This window comes from Centruroides sculpturatus, unplaced genomic scaffold (assembly GCF_000671375.1).
Source record: "Centruroides sculpturatus isolate CEXI.00-Female unplaced genomic scaffold, Cexi_2.0 scaffold722, whole genome shotgun sequence".
Lineage (NCBI taxonomy): Eukaryota > Metazoa > Arthropoda > Arachnida > Scorpiones > Buthidae > Centruroides > Centruroides sculpturatus.
In genome coordinates this window covers 350916-374722 of record NW_019384969.1, presented here as the reverse complement: position 1 = coordinate 374722, position 23807 = coordinate 350916, and the positions used below count along the sequence as shown (strand labels likewise).

At 31.2% G+C, this 23807-nt stretch overlaps 3 protein-coding genes across 4 annotated transcripts in view; all 3 read left to right on the top strand.

The window, feature by feature from the left end:
* LOC111632565 (hypoxia up-regulated protein 1-like) overlaps positions 1-23807 on the top strand; it is a 155289-nt gene that overhangs the window by 62166 nt on the left and 69316 nt on the right. The window contains exons 8-9 of the mRNA XM_023377031.1: positions 9095-9272; positions 14274-14460. Of these exons, the coding sequence (XP_023232799.1) occupies positions 9095-9272; positions 14274-14460 (365 nt within the window). The remainder of the gene's footprint in view (positions 1-9094; positions 9273-14273; positions 14461-23807) is intronic.
* On the top strand, positions 326-3638 carry LOC111632559 (craniofacial development protein 2-like). Of its 2 annotated transcripts, XM_023377024.1 has the most exons (2): positions 326-2169; positions 2200-3638. In XM_023377024.1, the coding sequence occupies exons 1-2, from the start codon at positions 1852-1854 to the stop codon at positions 3274-3276; spliced, it is 1395 nt and encodes a 464-aa protein (XP_023232792.1). In that variant the 5' UTR covers positions 326-1851; the 3' UTR covers positions 3277-3638. The 2 variants fall into 2 exon arrangements, with proteins under 2 accessions (XP_023232792.1, XP_023232791.1); XM_023377023.1 differs by having other exon boundaries at positions 331-3632.
* On the top strand, positions 4026-5808 carry LOC111632560. Its single transcript, XM_023377025.1, has one exon. The coding sequence runs from the start codon at positions 4919-4921 to the stop codon at positions 5579-5581; it is 663 nt and encodes a 220-aa protein (XP_023232793.1). The 5' UTR covers positions 4026-4918; the 3' UTR covers positions 5582-5808.

Here is a 23807-nt window from a genome sequence, read left to right as displayed (position 1 = left end):
TGCTAAGCACTTATGAAGAATAAAGCAAGTATGGAATAAGGGAAAAACATTCGGCAACATCAGAAGCTGAAGCGTCGCGATCTGGCAACGTTGAAACAAGTTTCGAGAAGGACCACGTGTATCGACAGAAGGCGAGAAGAGAAAATTTACATACTTAAGTACTAATAGTTCACGAAAATAATAATTTTCGTGAACTATTATTACTTAAGTATGTAAAAATTTATTACATTTCATGTTGTACGAGGGTTTTACCCAATTCTCAAACCATGTCAGAGTGAATCCGTGCTATAAAAGTACCGTGTTATACGGGGGATGGTACCAATTCTTGAACCATGTTAGAGTGAATCCGTGCTATAGAAGTGCCGTGTTATACGGGGGTTACCTGTACTGCCAGATCACAAGTATTTAGATTATAGATTCTCAACTGTATATATTAATATATAGAATTTTTGACATTAGGTCTTTTCATTTGTATTATCAGTTAATGAATGTTCATTTATTTTTAATTATAGCAGTACATGATATCGCTGCATATTGCTGTAGAGTTAAAGTTGAGTTTTCAAAAACTCCATTGCCAACAACCTGCTTTCCTGTCAAAACTCTGTATACATTTTTTCAAATACCATATTGATCTGAATATGATGTGATGTTTTTCTTAGTCTGCTGCTCCCATTATAAGTTTCAAGGAAGAATGGAAAGAAATGTAATGATCTTGAAAGGGTCATGGATCATAAAAGAAAATGAAAAGTTATAGATTTACTGATAGATGTATTTCCTTCCAAATTTAAATTTTGAAGTCTATTATTAGTCATACTCTCATATTTTTCCCTAATGTTGTTAATCTTCAAATCATCAATTCTCAGTCTTTTATCATTTCTATTTTTTTTTATGTGCTTCAATTTAACTCGGATCACAGCGAGCGAGAGGTTGTGGTCGCTGCCACAATCCACCCCTGGATATGTTTTTATATTTGTAATTGTGTTCCTGTATCTATGATTAATCAAAATAAAATCTATTTGATTTCTAACTTCGATTTCCCTTGATCCTGGGGCTTTCCACGTATAAAGTCTTCTTTCGTGATGTTTGAACCATGTGTTCATCGCAGTCAAGGCCTTTTCCCTACAGAAATCAATCAATCTTTCACCTCTATCATTACGTTCTCCAAGTCCCCAGGGGCCAATAACATTTCCTTCTCTTCCTCTTCCAACTTTTGCATTCATATCCCCCATTATTAGGAGAATATCTCTATTATTTTTTCCTTGAATACATTGGTTTATTTGCTGATATACTTCCTGTACTTCTTCGTCTGTGTGATCTGTAGTAGGTAGGTATGTTTGGATAATCAACATATCTCTTGGTTTCATCTTGATCCTCAAGGCAATGACTCTATCCGATATTTGCCAATATCCATCGATTTTACATGATGTTTTCCTATCAAGGATTAATCCAACTCCTCGTTCATGTTCCTTTCCTCCTGAATATATGAATCTGAATCCTTCTTCTGTTTTTATATCGCCTCTTCCTGTCCATCTAACCTCGGAAATACCAAGAATCGATATTCCCAGAATCTTCATTTCTCTGATGACATTGGCCAATTTTCCAGTTTGATAAAGGGACCTCACATTCCAGCATCCCACTCTTAGACTTTCTTTAAGAGCTGCTTTTCTGATTGTCTTTCCTTTATCGGCACCAGGACTTCCAGACGGCTTTAATCCAGGCACGTCATTTGAAGCACTCGTTTCCAGGAAATCCAGACCATGTCCGCAGCATCTCTCCCTGGTAGCATACTGCACAAGGACAGACCCAGGGGTCCCATCTGTACTTGTGCATATCTCATTTATACTTCGTTCAATGTTCATCAAGTCTTGGAAAAAAAGAAATAGAACATGGTGGTTTTCCGTTGCCTTCCATGTTTCGAATTCAAATTTCAAATTTGAATTCGAAACATGGAAGGCAACGGAAAACCACCATGTTCTATTTCTTTTTTTCCAAGACTTGATGAACATTGAACGAAGTATAAATGAGATATGCACAAGTACAGATGGGACCCCTGGGTCTGTCCTTGTGCAGTATGCTACCAGGGAGAGATGCTGCGGACATGGTCTGGATTTCCTGGAAACGAGTGCTTCAAATGACGTGCCTGGATTAAAGCCGTCTGGAAGTCCTGGTGCCGATAAAGGAAAGACAATCAGAAAAGCAGCTCTTAAAGAAAGTCTAAGAGTGGGATGCTGGAATGTGAGGTCCCTTTATCAAACTGGAAAATTGGCCAATGTCATCAGAGAAATGAAGATTCTGGGAATATCGATTCTTGGTATTTCCGAGGTTAGATGGACAGGAAGAGGCGATATAAAAACAGAAGAAGGATTCAGATTCATATATTCAGGAGGAAAGGAACATGAACGAGGAGTTGGATTTATCCTTGATAGGAAAACATCATGTAAAATCGACGGATATTGGCAAATATCGGATAGAGTCATTGCCTTGAGGATCAAGATGAAACCAAGAGATATGTTGATTATCCAAACATACCTACCTACTACAGATCACACAGACGAAGAAGTAGAGGAAGTATATCAGCAAATAAACCAATGTATTCAAGGAAAAGATAATAGAGATATTCTCCTAATAATGGGGGATATGAATGCAAAAGTTGGAAGAGGAAGAGAAGGAATTGTTATTGGCCCCTGGGGACTTGGAGAACGTAATGATAGAGGTGAAAGATTGATTGATTTCTGTAGGGAAAAGGACTTGACTGTGATGAACACATGGTTCAAACATCACGAAAGAAGACTTTATACGTGGAAAGCCCCAGGATCAAGGGGAATCGAAGTTAGAAATCAAATAGATTTTATTTTGATTAATCATAGATACAGGAACACAATTACAAATATAAAAACATATCCAGGGGCGGATTGTGGCAGCGACCACAACCTCTTGCTCTCCGTGATCCGAGTTAAATTGAAGCACATAAAAAGAAATAGAAATGATAAAAGAATGAGAATTGATGATTTGAAGATTAACAACATTAGGGAAAAATATGAGAGTATGACTAATAATAGACTTCAAAATTTAAATTTGGAAGGAAATGTGGAAGAACTTTGGGAGAATATGAAAGGGGAAATTAAAAAAAGTGCTTACCAGGTTTTGGGAGAGGAGAGAAGAAAAGCAAGAAGACCTTGGATTACTAAAGAGGTGTTGGAGAAAATGGATGAAAGGAGAAGATGGAAAAGTGCAAATACATTAGATGTGTGGAATCTGCGAATATCTGAGGTATGATATCCGCAGGGGTGAATGAAAAATGATTGCCACAAAAAAGGAGGAGACCAGTACTATATATTACCTAACAAACTTTATGCACCAAATATATATTTATAATTGAATCACAATACGATAGGTCGGCTTAAGCCTGGCACATGGCAGCTTACACAAAGCACAAAGGGTCTACACAAGACAATCGAAGGACACACCTTCACTCATGCACGCCAGGAACCAGAATGAATGGTTTCCGGTTCCCCACTATATATAACTCCTCCACCACTCTCACCGTGCTGCCACACAAAAACCGCCCAAAACACAAATAAAACCGCGCGTACAGCAATCGCAATGATCGATTACATTAATTACATTGAATATATGTATATATACAAAGATGATTATAGGTAAAAAAAATTTTTTTTTTTTTTTTTTTTTTTTTTTTACAGCAGAGACCGACAATATACACGCGGATGACACAGATGTTAAAGAAAAATATAGAACAATCAATAAACAAGTGAAAAGTATGGCAAGAAAAGCTAAGGAAGATTGGCTAGACAGAATCTGTCATGAATTAGAAGAACATGAATCGTCTCAAGATCTGAGAAAGGTCTATCAAAACGTTAATTTAATTTTAGGAAAGAAAAGAAGAGTGAAAATTGGGGCAATAAAGGATGAGAATGGAGAAATTTTAATGCAGAAGGAAAGGCAATTAGTAAGATGGAACGAATATTTGACAAAACTTTATAAAACAGAGGATAACATACAATGTAAACTGGAAGAGGAATATGACGATGATGAAACCCCTAAATTTCTGGAGGATGAAGTTGAGGCAGCCTTGAAAAAATTGAAGAATAGGAAGGCACCTGGAATTGATGGCTTGCATGGAGAATTGCTTAAGTCAATGGGTTTTGAGGGAAGAAGGATTATAAGTCATGTTCTCAATAAAATTCTTGCAGAACAACAACTACCCACAGACTTTACTAATTTAATATTTATACCTATACCCAAAATAGCAGGAACACTGGAATACGACAAACATAGAATAATAAGTTTAATAAGCCATATCTCAAAAGTTTTAACTAGTACTATCTATAGAAGAATAGAACCGAAAATTGAAGTAGAACTAAATGATACACAATTTGGTTTTAGAAAGAACAAAGGAACTATAGAGGCCATTACATTAATTAGACTTATTGGAGAAAAAATGATTGAAAAAAACAGAGATCTTTATCTGTGCTTTGTGGACTATGAAAAGGCGTTTGACGATGTTAATCACACAATTTTATTTGAAATACTTCAAAAAATTGGAATAGATAAAAGGATAATTAAAATTATTCTCTTTTTATACAAAAATCAGAAAGCAATAATAAAAATTGACGAGGAAGAATCCAACTGGATAAGGGTGGAAAAAGAAGTGAGACAGGGATGCGGACTTTCGCCACTGTTGTTTAATATTTACAGTGAGTGGATGATGCGAGAAGCACTTGAGGATTTTAACGAAGGAGTGAAAATCAATGGATGCTTAATAAACAACATAAGATACGCTGACGACATAGTCCTGCTGAGTGAAAGTAAAGAGGGATTACAGAAAATTCTGAATTGACTGTTCAAAACTGGATTGGAGAAATTCCATGTGAAAATAAATGAAAAGAAGACAAAAGTAATGAAGGTTTCAAAGAAGGAAGATATGGATGAATTCCAGATCATTTTGGGAAATAGGGAACTTGAAAGGGTTAAAAAGTTTGAATACCTGAGAAGCTGGATAACAAGTGATAATAGATGTAAAATGGAAATTAAAAGCAGAATTAATAAAGCAAAAGCTGCCTGTTATCAGATTTATCATATATTAACAAACAGAGGACTTAATATAAAACTGAAAATAAAGATCCTAAGGACAATGATCTGGAGTGTACTAACATACGGATGTGAGGCATGGACTCTTACGCATGAAATGATGGAAAGAATTAACTCATTTGAAATGTGGTGCTTGAGAAAGATGCAAAGAATAAGTTGGACGGAGAAAATAACAAATGAGGAAGTTTTGGACAGGCTGGGCTTGAGGAGAAGGTTACTTATAAATATCCAACAAAGAAAGGTACGATATGCTGGACATTTGGCTAGAGGATCAGGAGGACAACTACTAAAGACTGTGATTGACAGACTGGTGGAGGGGACAAGACCTAGAGGAAGACCCCGAAAGACTTGGAGAGATAAATCCTTTCCAGTCCAGTCTTTGATGTTAAGAGAAGCCTGGAATAGAGAAACATGGAGAAGAATAGTTCATCAAATGCAACCCTCTGTAGAGAGGATGCCACTAGATAGATAGATAGATAGATAGATGTATTGTTATCACAAGATTAATAGAAATGTGGCTTATATACTTTAAAACTGAATTTTTTCCACTATGTAATTGACTTTTGTTTACGATATCATATACAGTAATAGACAAGTTGATATTACTGTATACAGTGAACCCCTTATATTTATGATAACAGATTCACTGAAATGGGGTAAAGATACATTGATTTGGCATCTGGACCTGAAGAAAACAAAACTGCAGATATTTTCTCAAGGTCTATTATTGAGATTCATTCTAATGAAATTCTTCTATATAGTAATAGACTTTTCAATATAATGGATGAATCAATAATAATGAGTAATTATGATAAAATGGACATAAATTATAATTGACCAATTTTTTCAGTCCTGTGGTGGTCTGTTATATCAACTTTTACTGTATACAGGTAATCCTCATTTAATGAGTATTCATTATCCAAGTCCCTGTAGTTACATGGTAAAAAATTTGTGGAACACCATTTTAAAAATTCTCCGCATTTATGTGGTTTTCCAGGAGATGCTAACTTCCTCTTGTACCATATGATCTTTGTATGCATTGATACTTATCACCATACACAAAATGCATTATTGCACATGTTTGTTTTTTTTTTGTTCTGGTTGGTATTTTGTTTCATTTTCTGATTTTCTTACTGAAAATATCAACAAAACTGATGGATTCCTAAAAGGAAATGTTTCATTTGGTCTAGATGTTAAAATAGACATAATTAACTGAAGAAGAAAGGAGAATGTGTAGTTGATATTTTTTATGCCTTTAACATTTCCTAGACTACAGTACACATAATTGTTAACAAAGCCTTGGATTTGGAAGCCAAAGCTAAAATTAGGCTGTCATTCTGAAGTGAAACTAACATGACTGAGCAATGATGTAATGGAAATAATAGAAAAGTATGTAGTAAACATGGATTGAAGATTCCTATACCTATAAGCTTAGCCCTGATCTAAGAAAAAGCTTTCTTTGTATGAAGATATTTGAAAAGAGGTGGGAGAGGAGGAGTCAGTGAAAGCTAAGAAATTTTTGGCATCAAAAGGCTGTTTCACCATTTTCAAAAATGTTATGGATTTAAGAACAACTTTAGATTCATTTTTCATATATCAAAACTCAGCAGTCAGTGAAAATGAAATACCACCAGGCCCTTCTAAAATTCAGTCAAAAATAATATTTATTAATAATTTCTAATATTAAATTATATTAATAATAAATATTTTACATAGGTGTAAATTAGGATGATAATTTCTTTCATTTTTTTTGTTCATTTGGTTTTATGTTATTGAAGTCCCAAATAAATGTTTTTCTTGTGATTTTTCTATGAATTTATGATCCGTCCCTGCTTTATGTAGATTTACTTATTGATAACTTTTTGGTCCTAGTTAGCCATGTTAAACAAGGACCCCTGTATACATTTTTTCAAATACCATATTGATCTGAATATTATGTGATGTTTTTCTTAGTTTTACATGTTAGCTTGCACTAAAAACAAACAGCAGGTCACTCTAGATCAGTACTTTAAAAAGCTGTAGCTACTACATTTCATTGTATCCCTTCTGTAATTAAATATCTGGATTAAAAAAGTTGGTGATGGCACTTAATGCATATCTCTAGTACCAAATTCCATAGTATTTAATTATTAATAGTAGTGGTAAAGTAGCCCAAAAATCCAGCAATTGTTTGGCTTATTAAAAAACGTTTTTTGCTATTTCCATCTAAGATGTCTTAAAGCTTAAGACATCTTTCCAATCCAGTTCTTCAAAAACATCTTAACATGATCTTACTGTATTTTCACTTCAGGTTCTATTGGTCATTAAAAAATGCAATCAACCTGTAGCTTATAGAAAAAAGATTGCACAGGCATTATTCTAAATATTTTATTTAATGGCAAGATGAAATGGAAACAGTTTAAATTTACAACTGAATAAATTAACTTAATACTTAAAAAAAGGGAATTGTATGCCAAATGATCTGTTATATTATCAGGATATAATAAGACTAATTTAATTACATATAAAGTAACAGGAAGCAGGTCACTCTAGACCAGTACTTGACAAGAGGTAGTAGACCTTCATCTCATAATTCTTTGGCAGGGTTAGTAGATTTATTGTTTATGTATAGGAATTAAATGTTTGAGTTTGTAAATTTAAGGTTTCTTTATACTCTCCTAAATTATTCAATAAAATTTAAATTTTTTTAGCTTTCATAGGATTTGTAAAAAAAATATTCTTAAACCAATCTTTCTGTTTACAAGCATATACTGTGTTTAAATATTAAATATATGCTATATTCCTATGCAAATGTTATTTATTCTTAATAAATATATTAAGAGAGAAGTAAATAATAATGTGCAGTTCAATTTGACTCTGAAATTTATTACTACATTTTATATATACAGTGTGATTATTGTCTCTCCACAGTGGACCAGTCAAATGATGACATAATAACTTACTTTAACTTTCAATTTACAGTTATATGATTACTTTGTTCCTGGAAGTTTCTCTCATTTCCCCCTCCACTATGCAGGGACTTTATGATTACATGACATTGTGTGTGCGTATGTGTGTGTGCAAGTGTGCATTTTATGTGTATCTATATAAAGATTCATAAAATCCTTGTATGCTCAGAACTGGAGAAATCTGTTTTAGATATGTTGTCTTTGTATTGTTTATGGGAAAGAAATTAATCAATTATGGCATGTTACCCAACACAAAATGTGTGCTCTCTCTAATGAAGCAATTTTGCTCATTACAGTATAATGTAGACTATGTACAATTTATCAAATTATATTTCAATATCTGTTGGATTAGTGGATGTCAGATTAATAACCTTTACTGTAAATTGAAATCTTAAATTTTTGTCTAAAGTTATTTTTTTACTGTATTATTCAATCTAGTCAGTCTAGTAATTACAATCTTCAGTTGTTAATCCTTAAAAAGTGAAATTTTCTTATCAATTCAATAATACTATAATATAAAGTCAAAGAAAGGTTGAAGTATTTATGTAGAACACTATATAATTCATATCTGGTCTATTGAAATAACTTTTTTTCCTGCTAACTTAAGTAGTAATTGCAAAAATCATTTACTAATGAGATTGTTGCTGCAAAAATAAACAAGTAGCTCTTTCAGACTGTTAGCAGTTTTTATTCCGATAAAGGAAATTTAATTCTAAGCCAAATGATCACTTTATTGAATCTGACTACTATACTGCTTTTAGTCATCGTAAAGTAGTCCAATTCAATATAGTAATCCTTTAGCTTATTATTAAAAACATCTGACTTTGAGATGTTTGTAGGAAATTTAAATTATTAATAGAGATAATGCATTAAGAATAGATTTGGCTATGTAAAAAAATTATAGTAATGCCATAAGAATTAATTTCATAAAAATATTTTGCATCTTAACTGTTAAATATAAAGCAATATTTTGATGCATCCATATTAAATTAATACTACTAAAATTTAAAAAAGAATAATACTTTAATTTGTTTTAGTTGCTCTGAATTATGGTGTTTTTCGAAGAAAAGATTTCAATGAAACTCCAAGTAATATTTTGTTTTTTGATATGGGAGCTGGAAATACTATTGCAACAATAGCAAGTTATCAAATGGTAAAAACTAAAGACAAAGGATATGCAGAAACTAATCCAGTTGTTACTATAAAAGGTGTAGGGTAAGTTTCATAGATTTGTTACTGAATTTATTAAAAATATTTTTGTTGATTTTTTATTTAATTTTAAGTAACTTTTTTGTAATATTTGCATTTTGATTCAGATTCAAACTCAAAATATTGGTGTGCACACATTTTTTAAATTTAAAGTGCCTATTTTGTGTAATCTCTGGATTAACTGGTTAAATAGAAACCTTATAAGCTGTTTAAAAGCCACTAATCAAAATTTTGGTCAGACAATCCATGTTGTTTATTCAATAAAGGTGCTTATTTTTTTATTAATATTTCTTGATTCAAAACTATTTATCTAGCAATACAGTTGACTCCCCTTATAACACTGTCAATAATTTCGTGTTATATGAATTCCATGTTGTACGAGTCACTTAGATTTTACAAATATGTGAGCCGTTCACAGCCCAGCACACGTATTTGTAAAATCTAAGTGACTCGTACAACATGGAATTCATATAACACGGAATTATCAACAGTGTTATAGGGGGGTCAACTAATGTGAAATATTTTGTATATTTTTATTGCAGTAGTTAGTTTTGATGTTGCTTTGTTTTTATCTAGTTTTGTAGGCCATACCCATTGTATTTTGTTATCAACACTATTCAGATAATTTAGTTTTTCAGTATCATATTTGATTATAATTTTAACAAAAGATCTAAATAAAAGCCATTCTATGGAACCAAATGTTATAAAATAATTACTTATCCAATATAGGAAGTGAAAATATATAATTGGTGTTTTAAATCAATGTTTGTGCAAATTTTATAATTTAAAGTTTAATTACATCTCATATGTTTTATGTTTATAACAGAATAAGCACTAATAAATACAGTGTGTTTCCAATCTTTTGAATGATACTTTGCCACCTAATAGAAAATGTTGAATACAAAATATCCCCTAGGTATAAGAAATTCATTCATCAAACAAGTAAATTTAACACCAAAAGACAGTAGAGTACAATTTTCTTGTATGTAGTATATTTGGTGTTGCAAGTGAGAATATAAAGTTTTAAAAAGTTTTTCCCATACACTTTTTTGATTCAGCTTTGGTTTCTAGTCATGCACGAAAAACTGAATTTTGTAAAATATTAATTTTTTGAATCTCTCTTGTTCTAGTCAACTGATTTATATTATTATTAATTTTTTTAATGAAGGCATATTTTTCTTGAATAAATTTTAAACCAAATGAAGTGCCAAATGACAAATTATCAGGCTATTATATGGCTAAATTTATTATAATTATTAAAATTAGGCAATTATGCTGCCATCTCATGTTATCTCTAGACAAATTAATTAGTTTCTAATCATTAACTTAGCCTTATAATTGCCCAATAATTTGTCTGTTCATTTGGTTTAACTAATAAATCAGATTTAGAGATGTTGATATAAATAGTTTTTTTATAATTTTGAAAGCATGATTTTTTTTAGTCTTGTACAGATCTTAGGAAAATTTACAACTAAAAGGTGACAATTAATTGTTAATCTGCTTAACTAATGAAGCTTAACTGCATTCTAAAATTTCTGTGACTTTCAATCTGAGTCCAGTATCAGCTATCTTTTACTTTAAGGTCACCAAACTGACCTTGAAATTAGTTTGTTTTGGGATGTGTGATGAATTGTAATAATAAAGCTTTGTGTGCTACTAATTTGAAGACTTGACCACAGACCTAGGGTCTGTGTCAAGTCTTCAAATTAGTTGCAAAAAATTAAAAATGTATATTTGATAAAATTGCCAGGACTATAATTGTAAAATTAATATACAGTTTAAGACTATACAATAATGAATCTTTTGATGTCCTTTCTCATGCTTCAAGAAAATAAGTTTTAATGCAGAGTCTACCTTTTATTAGAGGTTGAGGTATGAGAAAGGACATTGAAAGACTCTTAAAACCCCTTTTGAGTCGCCCAATTTTTTTTAGAATTTTTAATTAAGCATAAAAAATACTTAAAACTGAAATAAAAACAAAAGAAATGCGTTAATTTTGAAGAAAAAGCTTCAAAGTTTAAGTTTCTTTGTCTCGCCTTTCTGTGAAATTTGACACCGATGAGTCATTGTTTACACAGCTGGATGACCTTGAGAACAGCTGGAGTCGTATTTCCCGGGGCATTCTCATAGACGTCTCGGGAGGACAAGGGTTTAAAGTAGGGTGAGTACTAGCTAGGCCTATACTTTTAAATATTTTTAAAAAATTAAAAATTTTATTGCGATTTCCGACCCCCCTAATTAATTAAATTAATATATAAAAAAATCAATTAATTAAAAAAATTTAAAAAGTTTTGGAGGTCGTTTTTGACATCAGAAAGCAGCTTTAAATAACTTTACCGAAGTCAAATCCGTGCACTACAACTTTAGAACGATGAATTAAATTTGATTAAAAAAAATCCCATTAAAAAACAATTAATTGTTAATCACGCATCATTAAAGGTTGATTAAAATCACAATAAAATTTTTTCGTGCGGGAAAAAAATTTTGAAAAAATTTGGGACCTAAAAAACATTCCAAAAATTGAAAAAAAAATTTTTTTTCTTGGGGTCCTCACGCCTGGATTTTTGTAACGCTATGGCACTTGCTCGAGTCAGACTCGAGTGTGGGTAGGAAGGGGTTTATAACTGTATAGTCTTAAACTGTGTATTAATTTTAAAATATAGTTAAGCTTCATTAGTTAAGTAGATTAATGATCATGGTTACTTTTTAGTTCTAGGTCTTTTTGAGACCCGTACAAGACCTCTCTAATCAATAATCCATGTTTTTTCTTGGTATGTAAAAAAATTAATTGAAATTGGTTGACTATAACTGGAGATATTCCAAAAAATATTTTAAAAAATTGACAGGTTTTTGCACATGACTCAAAACTAAGGCCAAATCGAAAAAGTTTGTGGGGACTATCATCAATCAGTGTCTGTTTTGGATACCTTGTGCCATTCTTGTGCTGGTGGATATTGGCGTGGACTTAATTCCCATTGGAACTATTATCACCAACGAGAACTCCAATCTTTTATCACCAGGTATTTTTACAACTTGTGCTTGTTATGTGAACTCTCTCTCCACGACACAAACTTAGAATTCTGTATTTTATCAAATTTATTTCCAATAATACGCTTAAATCCTTGTTAAGCGTTAATTGTATTTCGAGCCACTTCCTATGTTGTCTCTCGATTGGCTGACATTATGGATCTGTCTGTCCACTTACAGGACCACTCGCGCGATGGTGTGATGTAGTAATTGCCGTCTTGGCTTCTGTGTTCCGATAAACACGGTGGTGTCAATCCTGACAGGGCACTAAAGAGGTGCCGACCCGAAAGGTCACAATTACTTGATTGTACAATTTTTACAAAACAAGTAAATATCTAAGTTGAAAAAGGAATGTCCTGTTTAGTTGGAGAAAGATAACACAGTTCTTTCAAAAACAATAGTTTAGCATGGGATTTTTCACACTATCTGCAAAACCGCTAAACTTCCATCATGCATCAGAAGAGTTGAGGGCTTGTTTTAAATTCTTGGAGATTGGAGATTTCTAAAAAAAAAAGGTGACAGGTCACCCCTAACACTAGCTAGTTAGTTCAGATCTGCTTAGTTCAATTTAAGTTAACTTAGCTCAGCCCATTGCTCATTATTAAGCTTTGTTCTTCACCTTTCATGAGGCAAGTTTAGACTTCATGTATTCTAATCATAGTTTCATGCATTCTTATTAAATATCTGCTCATCTCTGACATGAAAGACTGAATATCATCAAGGTTATATATTTTTGTAAACTTTCTCTCAGAAATGTAGAAGATTAGTGCGGTATTTGTTTGAGTTCTTCTTTAAAGAAAGATTTATTATAATTAGATACTTTTTTGTTATTCTAATATGTTTTAATAATTTTATTCATTTATCATTTTATTTCTATATAAGGATTTTGACTAATTTTACTAAATAAATATATTTTAATCATTTAAATTGATTGTCATTTGCCTAACTCCATCATCTTACCCACATTATAAACAGCCCCTCCTATAAATTCTGGAAGCTCAATTAAATGTTCATTTGTGTTTTTTTATGATATATATTTTTTTTAAAATACAAACAGTCATCACAAATGTGTGACAGGGTCAGCTGGAGCTCTGTAAAAAATTCTATCTGGAACATTTTCTTGTTTTTTTGAATATATCAAAAATGTAATTATTTGAAACTATCCTTGGATACAAGTATTTCATCCCCATAACGAGTATAGTACATTATCCATACTGTACTTGCATCTATACTACATTTAGAAATGACAGTTGCAGAAATGACAGTTGCCGAAATGAGTCAACTAATTTTAATCTTGTTCATTACAAAAAAAAGGTTTTTATCATCTAGCTTTTAAAACTTTGTTAAATAGATAATTAAAAACTGTGAAAAAAATATATTTACAATGATCCATAACAAAATTCATTAAGAAAAATTTGTAATATAGAACTTTATTATATGGAAGCTTGACTGTACATACAATTTAAAATAATCATGATGTAATATAGTTTTAATTTGTTTAAATAAGATACATAAACTATTTTGTTATCTTGTCAATAATAATAAGCCAATATAAAAAATACATTTTATAGTTAAACAGTGCTTTGTTAAGAAAACATGCTAATAATTTAAATAAGAATGCTGTAATTTGTAAAATTCTTTTTATAATTGAACAGTGGTTCTTTAACCTTTTTCAGTTAGGTATGCATGTGCACAACTTTTGATGGCCTACCAATGTCAGTGGTGCATTAAAGAAGTCTCTATATGTATAAACAAAATATGACATTGAGTAGCTGCATTTTTTGTGTAAATATGCAAATATTAAAATGTAAAGAAGAAAATTAGCATTTCTAAATTTATTTTTTTTTTTTTGAATTTGTAGCATGCCTTTGAAGGCCAAGGCACAGTAGTGTGTTGCAGCACTCTAGCTGAGAATTACTGTAATTGAACATTATGTTATTTTTGAGCAATTAATTTATGTTTTAACATTAAATTTCTCAGATTTGACCGTACCTTAGGAGGTTTAGCAATGCAACTGAAGTTACAACATTATCTAGCTGAAAGCTTCAATAAGCAAAAGAAAACTTCTCAAGATGTATTTCAGAATAATCGAGCTATGGCCAAGTTACTGAAAGAAGCAGGAAGATTGCAAAAAGTATTAAGTGCTAACAGTGATCATATTGCTCAAGTAGGTTTATTTTTAATGATGTTCTATACAATAAAAAATAATTCAGTAGCATAATGGTCAATAATGGTCTTTAATACAGTTTTTAAATAATAAAAGATTTAGTTTCCTTTTATTACAACATTAAATATTTATGTGATGTGTATATACACATCACATAAATATTTAATCTTGCATAAGCAAACTTCAATTTTCATATATTTATTTTTATTTTATTTAGTACAAAGCCAAGTTTGCTATACAAGATTTTACAAAAATTCAAAATCAATAAATTGATACACAATACATCAACATAAAGCATGCAAATAAAAAATCCTTCAGTCCAGCTGTGAGCACTAATAAAAAGTGTAAATCAAAATTTTTTATAATAAATTAAACAGCAAAATTTCAAGGGTTAAAAAACAAAAATCCAAATAATTCACAGCTGAGCAGATGGCATGAAAAAACCCAAGTGCAATGCCTGTTTATTTAATTGTCAGAGATAACAAAATGTCCTCTGAAAAATAAAAGCTAAAATTAATCAAAAAAATTTGGTATTGGACAAAAATATATTGTAGTAATATTAGTAACGAAATTTTCAATCACTTTAAACTCCTTTAATGATAGGATCTGGAAACTGGAATATTTTTTACAATCCTCATCAAACTTCATACAAAAATAAAAAATATGAATGAGTAACTCTGATATTCTTCCATTACAAAAAGAATATTTAGATTCTCTCTCATAAGAAGGTCAAAAGAGCCAGATCTTAATTGCAAAAGATACGTAATGTGCCAAAAGCTGATATCAGCATTCAAATAATCTTTTACCAATTCATCTATCCATTATATAATTCTCTAAAATCTTATTATTAACTAATGCTTTATTTCTAAACTTTATACACAAATATCCAAAATTCTCATTAACAAATCTAGACTTTAATATCTTTTAATAACCATATGAATATACTAAAACATATTAACTTCTTTCCCCAACCTATTTTAGAACTAAAGAGAAAAAAATCCCTACATGATTGAAACAAAACAGATTTAAAATCTGTCCTCTTCAATTAAAAAAAATACTTAGAGCATAATATAACATTATCATAAACTATAATAAATTTCCATTGAATCCTCTCAAATTATAAAACTTAATCAAACATCCAAACCTCAGAGCCATACAATATGACTGAAATAATCAGACTAAAACAAATGGTCTTTTTCTCTTTTCCATCTAATAAATTTCCCTTTTACACAAGAATTAAGTAAGTGGTTGACTTCTAAAATTATTATCTTAAATAGCAGGTAACAAAATAAATGAATGTCATTTTTTATTTTGATGAATAAAATAATTTTAAACAAAAAATACACACATTTTTATTCACATTTCAAAAACTACATTATTTATTTGGTTACCTGATATTAATTTCAAATATCTCAAAAATCTCCAATTTGAATAAAACACTACTACTAAATATCTATATTCTCTAATCACCTCTATCCTTTGCCCTTTAAAAAAGACCTTTCCTTGTTAAAGCTCACATCACCATTTTTTTAAAAACCATAATCTTAAACTTTGTTAAATTTAACTTCAACTGACTTTAAGACATTCTCTAAGATATTATGAAAAATAGTCTTTTGTAAATTTTTGATCAAATCTGCTATTATTACTAAATCATCTGCATAAGACAAGATCTTTATTTCTACATCCCAAATATTAATACCAGACACTAAAGATGCCATAATACAATTTATCATATCATTTAAATAAAAACTAAATAAAATAAGACTGATAACATAACCCTGCTGTACTGCTCTTTTCATAAAAAGACAAATCAGTTTTCCCTGAACAAGCTTGTACAAAAATGTAACTATAACTATATCAGTTAATGATACAACTGACAAATCTGTAACTTAATCCCCTCAGTAAAAGGAGGACCAGAGAAGCTCTCTATTCAAAGAATCAAATGCTGCATGCACATCAATAAAAAATATAAAAAGGTATAATTTACCCCATTTCCTGACTAAAACTGTCTGAGTTATATATATAAACTAGCTTTTGCCTGCGGCTTCGCTCGCGTTAAGAAGTATTATTATTAATTAGGTATAGTTTTTGCGGCTTTACTTTTGTTTAGCGTGTGTAAAAAATTAGGGCCTACAAAACTTCTTTGTACACAATATTCTTAACTAATCTGTCATTAGGCGCTAAAACTATCAAGCTATTGGGTGAACTTACTCGTGAGCAAGCAACATAAAACTGTCCATGAGAGAACATTCTTCAACTTCTCCATTAACGTTCAGATTTTCTTTAGCCATTTTAAAAAAGTCTAACCGACAAAACCTATACTTAAACCAAACGAAAACAAAACAAATGCCAAATACAAAGCAGAGTCTATAACCAAAACTACTAAACCGAAACAAAGCAAATGCAATCCAAAATATGCCAAGAAAAGAACAGCCAAAATCGTCAAATATAATCCGCTAGAAATATTTAGGTATAGTATGTACTATTAGATACGGCGGCCACTCATCATCGGGTATATGTAACTCAGTGAAAACACAACGATAGCGCGTTTTAAAATACTACTAACGCCATCTATTGTCAACATTTAGAACTAAAAATTATTTTGTTCGTCTTAATTTATTCGTTCCATTAGGTACTGATAGGTTCAAACTAATACATTTACATCCTCCATCATCCCTTATTTTATCCCCATGGGGGTTGAATTTATCAAAATCCTATTTAAGCGGACGTCTTCATCATAGTAGCTCCAATCTTTAATTTCAGTTCAATCAGTCGAAAATCTAAGAAGATTTATACAAACTTTCATCCCCTATTTTATCCCCTTAGGGGTGGAATTTATCAAAATCCTTTCTTAGGGGATGCCTACGTCATAGTAGCTTTATGCATGCAAAGTCTCAGCCCGATCGGTTTAAAATTGACAAAGTTTCATACAAACTTTCATCCCCTATTTTATCCCCTTGGGGGTAGAATTGATCAAAATCCTTTCTTAGCGGATGCCTACGTCATAACATCTACCTGCATGCCAAATTTCAGCCCGATCCGTCCAGTGGTTTGGGCTGTGCGTTGATAGATCACTATGTCAGTCAGTCAGTCACCTTTGAATTATATATATTTAGATACATACATACATACATACATACATACATACATACATACATACTATTCAATTCCAAAAGTCGACTCCTAAAACATAGGACCTTTGAAATCTGTATAAAAATAAAAATCCAAAAAATATCAAAGCAGTCTACCAATGAGTTAATTAATTTACCAAAATTCTATCAAAAACCTTAGAAAGAACACCAATAGAGTAATACCCCAGTAATGTAGGGTAAACTATGATAACCTCTTTTAAAAGTCAAGAAGATTTTAATAATATGCTATGTCTGCAAACTTCTTTCTTTTTTAAAAATTCTGTTAAACACAGTACAGTGGTACCTCAGGATACAAAATTAATCCGTTCCGAAACTGAGATCGTATCATGAAAATGCTTGTTTAGCGTGTGTAAAAAATTAGGGCTTACAAAACTTTGTACACAATATTCTTAACTAATCTGTCATTAGGCGCTAAAACTATCAAGCTATTGGGTGAACTTACTTGTGAGCAAGCAACATAAAACTGTCCATGAGAGAAGCAATGTTCTCTCAAGTCAATACCTGCAAATTTGAGAGTTTTCCCCTGAGACTTGCAAAATATTCGTCAGGTGTTAAGTAGTTATCACCATTCCTGTAGTGGGTCATAATTGAAAACTTGCTCCAGTCATTAACCACATATCTGACAATTTCTGAACGCACCTCCATTGCTCTATCTTGTGTTCCGTACATTAAATAAGAGAGAGCACGAAACAAACATNACAAAATATTCGTTCCAACGCGAAAAACATACTCAAATTAAAGCCAAGTAATACATTAAAAAAAAATAACTGTAATAAGAAAAACAAATGAAAAATGCGAACTAATGTAACGTCGTATGGTGAGTTTTTGTTCGTATCGTGGAGCAAAAATATGTTTGAATTTCATGTCGTATCCTGAAAATTTCGTATTCTGGGGCGTTCGTAACCTGAGGTACCACTGTACATGGAAAATGCTTGGTGCGTGGTAATAAAAATCAATCAGGATTTCATTCATGGCAGTGCCTTACCCTTCCTAATTGAAATGAGTACTGCTTCCACCTCTTGCGTGTCTATATCCACATCAAAATCTCATCTTTCCAAGTAGAACACTGATTATACAATTCAGAGTCTGGCAAATAAAGTAACTGAGATTCACACAAATTTAAAAAATACTCCTACCTCCTCCATAAAAAAAATGTCTTATTAAACCACTTAAACACATGTCAGAAAAATTATCCTCATTATACTTACAATTATCTATTATCCATTTAAAAAATTTTTGATTTTTGCCCTACACAGATTCTTGGTTCATTTCTCAGTTACAGATAACCATTAATATTGCTATCGTGGGATTTTAATCGTAACCTATTTAAAGCCTGATTTTACTGCAAAGTACCCTATGATATTCATAATCAAACCAATGCCAAACATTTTTTATTCTTTTTCCCAAAACCAAGTCCAATTCCAAAGAACAATTTTTTCTTCTTAATCATCCAAAGAGATGTGATCTGAATCAACATTTAATGCAATATTTGAATTAGACAAATTTTCTAACCAACTGATCATTCCAATATAAATGAGTTTGGTTTTTGAAAAATCTTAGAATGAATGCCATAAGGGAGAAAAAAAGTAAATGGGGAAATGGCCAAAATCTGTTCTGTCACCAATCACAAAGTCCACAATCAGATCAAGCAAATTAATATGAATCAGTAAGAAATCAATGACAGAACTTGTGGTTATGCAAATGTAAATTCTCCCAACTTATTCCTCAATCCATAGCCATTCACTGTTGTTAAATTCTTACATTCATAAAAAAACAGCTTTTTCCATTTCTATTTAAAACATGGTCTTTTGAATTTCTATCAATACAAGGTAAAGAATAATTATCCAACAGTGATTCCAACCAGTCCTACTTATCCAAATCCACTCTAGTATGTAGTCACTGCATATTATAAAACTTGTTTTATACCAATTATCTGTTCAACTCTCTGACAAAATATCATTTGTGTATCAGCTAGCAAATACACAAATATACAAAAACTTATATTTGCTTCAAGTATAGTTTAAGAAAAGTAAGAAAAGGAGTATCTTTATACTTTTGAATTTTTCCCTTTATTTGTAATTTCTTTCTACTTGTAATTAACTATACCAACTTTTGATTCATTCTGTCTTTTACTTTATACCACATTCACAAAAACAGTAATTATTTTTAACTTTTGATCATCAGTGTATAATATAAAATTAAATCATAAATGTAATTCTTAAAATTTTGAATGTTGCTTAATTTTCAAATGCACTCAAATAAAACGTACTATATATGATACAGTGGTACCTCAGGATACGAAATTAATTTGTTCCAAAACTGAGATCGTATCATGAAAATGTCATAAGATGAATCATTTTTCCCCATACGATTACATGTAAAATCAAATAATTCGTTCCAACACGAAAAACACACTCAAATTAAAGGTAAGTAGTACATTAAAAAAAAAATAACTATAGTAAGGAAAACACTGGAAAATGCATTTTGTAGTTGTAAATGTATAAATAACCATAATAGAATAATAATTGATAAAAAAAATGTAGTTTTATTTACACTTTACCTTTGAGGATAGACGACAATGGAGGTGTAAACTGGTGGCGGGAGAAGGGAAATGATACTAAAACTTAACTTACATAACATAATGTAACAATAACTTAAAAATAACTTAACACTAATTTTTTAACTTTTCTGTTTTATCTATTTTTTAAATTTTTTATTCACTGCTTTTTGCTTTCTTTCCTTCACTTACACCAGCACTTTCACTGGATAGAGGTCGATTGGTAAAATATCTATCCAAAGAGGTTTGGCTTTGCCTACTTTTAAAAATGTTTCTAAAATGACTTAGGCAAATGTCATTACTCCGAGCAACAATACGGCCAGTGTAAACCTTTTCGGAATGTTTCTTTTCAATAAAATCAGTCACTTTCTGATAATACCTCAAGATTTCCTTTATCGAGCGAGATCCTTCCACGACAAAGCAAATACACGGGCGGAGACCAATGAACAGAAGTGAATAAAAAATGGCGCTGCAAACTAATGTAACGTTGTATGGTGAATGGCTTGTGAGCACTAAGATTGGCTTTTCTTTACCTCTAGACTTATTACACCACCACAGGATATCAAATTAGATTTAGAAAAACACTATTTTATTTTCAGAATGCATTTCAGACATGGAGTCCCTCATCAGCTTTTTGCTACAAAATTAATGGGAGGTTGACAATTTTTATAACATGATTGACAGAAATGAACAAAGAATGTGGACTTACATTTGACGTGTGGATTTGATGCATTGAACATTAATTAAAAGACTAAGCACGCGATAAAACAAGATTTTCCATTAAAAACGGTAATGTTGATACAAAAACATAATAATAATCTGAGGTTCTGGTAAAACAGGAAAGTCGTAAAATTATACATTAGTAAAGTCGTGAAAATATATATTGTTAAAACAAAATGATAAGTAGATTCACAGTAAACACGAACAGAGTAACAAGACGATTCGAAGTACAGTACATTCCAGGGTAACCATNTGGTAAAACAGGAAAGTCGTAAAATTATACATTAGTAAAGTCGTGAAAATATATATTGTTAAAACAAAATGATAAGTAGATTCACAGTAAACACGAACAGAGTAACAAGACGATTCGAAGTACAGTACATTCCAGGGTAACCATCACCCTCACCCCTATCTGTTTTCACACCTCTCCTCTCTCCCCACGCCTCCTCTGGTCAAATATGCGTAACCACAATTCGTGTAATTTTTGACTAGAGTAGTTGTTCATGATTTTCTCTTTGTTTTTTATTATTGCGAAGTGTTCGTACCATCTTCTTTTATAAGTATTTTTTTCTTTTTTAAGTATTTTGACAGTATCCTTTACAATCTGACAGCCTTCATTATTACAGTGGGTGGCTACAGCTGAACTATCATTGTTGTGTGCTATGGCAGAGATATGTTCATTGAAACGGACCTTTAATTCCCTACTAGTTTCACCAATGTAAGATTTGGGTGTGGTACAGTCACATTCAAATTTGTAAACGTTTTTTTAGTCCCATATGTTAGCATTTCTGTTAGGTATGTTTATTTTCTGATGTAAGCTGTTGCGATGTTCGGGTACTAGAATAATAATATACTTAATTAATTTACTTTTAATTCTTTCAAAAATATTTGTAACGTAAGGAATTTTAAAAAATTTATAAGCAGTGTTGTCAGTTGGTTGTTTGTGTGCATTAACATATTTATTATTAAGCCAGTTACTGATCATGCGCTTGCTATAACCGTTCATTAAGTACGTTTTTATGATGTCTTCGGTCTCATTGGCTATATCGGTATGATATGTGGTACGTTGCATAATTTTATCCAAGGGTACATGTAGACAGTATTCTTTTTTATATAAGTTGGTACTTCAGATGTAAAGTGTGTGACGCTGTCAATAGTACAGGGTTTTTTATATTTTTTAAAGGTTGTTTTGTCTTTGTGTCTCGTGACGAGAATGTCTAAGAATGGTAACTGACAGTTGCTTTCAAGTTCTAAGTCAAATTTAATGTCAGTATCTATTTTATTTACATAATCCAGGATTTGGTCCGCCTGTACGATGTTGTCATCATATATGAGAAAACAGTCATTGACATAACGGTACAGTTCTATTATACCCTTGAATCGTGATATGCATATTTGACCAGAGGAAGCATGGGGAGTGTGAAAACGGATAGGGGTGAGGGTGATGGTTACCCTGGAATGTACTGTACTTCGAATCGTCTTGTTACTCTGTTCGTGTTTACTGTGAATCTACTTATCATTTTGTTTTAACAATATATATTTTCACGACTTTACTAATGTATAATTTTACGACTTTCCTGTTTTACCAGAACCTCAGATTATTATTATGTTTTTGTATCAACATTACCGTTTTTAATGGAAAATCTTGTTTTATCGCGTGCTTAGTCTTTTAATTAATTTTCAACGCATCAAATCCACACATCAAATGTAAGTCCACATTCTTTGTTCATTTCTGTCAATCACGTTTTTTTTAATATTATAAAAAAACCTCCCATTAATTTTGTAGCAAAAAGCTGATGAGGGACTCCATGTCCGAAATGCATTCTGAAAATAAAATAGTGTTTTTCTAAATCTAATTTGATGTCCTGTGGTGGTGTAATAAGTCTAGAGGTAAAGAAAAGCCAATCTTAGCACTCACAAGCCATTCAGAAGACTAGACATGAAATGTATCATAGTATTCGTTGTATGGTGAGTTTTTGTTCGTATCGTGGAGCAAAAATATGTTTGAATTTCATGTTGTAGCCTGAAAATTTCGTATGCTGGGGCATTCGAATCCTGAGGTACCACTGTATTTCTAAATTCAAATTCTAATTCATCAGGTAGACTGAAAAAAATTGATAGATTTGGTATTTGGAGCCTGACAATGAGTAATTAAGTAAGCCAAATATCAGTTTATGTAAAAAAATACATGCACACTTTCACAGTTTGCAGATAATTGATAATATATGCAATATTTCCAATATAATAGAAATATCAGTTATACAAAAATGTTGGAAAATATCTTACTACTTTTAGTTTCTGTAGAATCAAAAAAATTTTTTATACATTGCACTTTCATATATGTGAAAGTTTTTGCTGATGATAATTTTACAGAAAATTGTTAAAATTAATAAGATAGTTGCCAACATTTTTGTATAACTGATATTTCTATTATATTGGAAATATTGCATATATTATCAATTATCTGCAAACTGTGAAAGTGTGCATGTATTTATTTTTTTTCCATAAACTGATATTTTGCATACTTAATTTAATTCCTTAAGGAGTTAATCCTTAAGCCCCAAGCCCGAGATATCTCGGGCAAGTTACATAGCGTTACATAAAATGCGGTCCTTAAGGCCATTTTTGAAATATTTTTTTTTGAATTTTTGGAATGTTTTTTAAGTCTCCAAATTTTTTCAAATTTTTATCGTGATTTTAATTTACCTTTAATGATGCACGCTTTACGCTTAATTGCATTTTAATAGTTTTTTAATGGGAGTTTGATATCAAATTTCATTCATCGTTCTAAAGTTGTAGTGCACTGATTTTCCTTCGGTAAAGTTATTTAAAGCTAGTTTCTGATGTCAAAAACGACCTCTGATAGTTTTTTAATTTTTTTAATTAATAGATTTTATTATATATAAGTTTAATTAAGT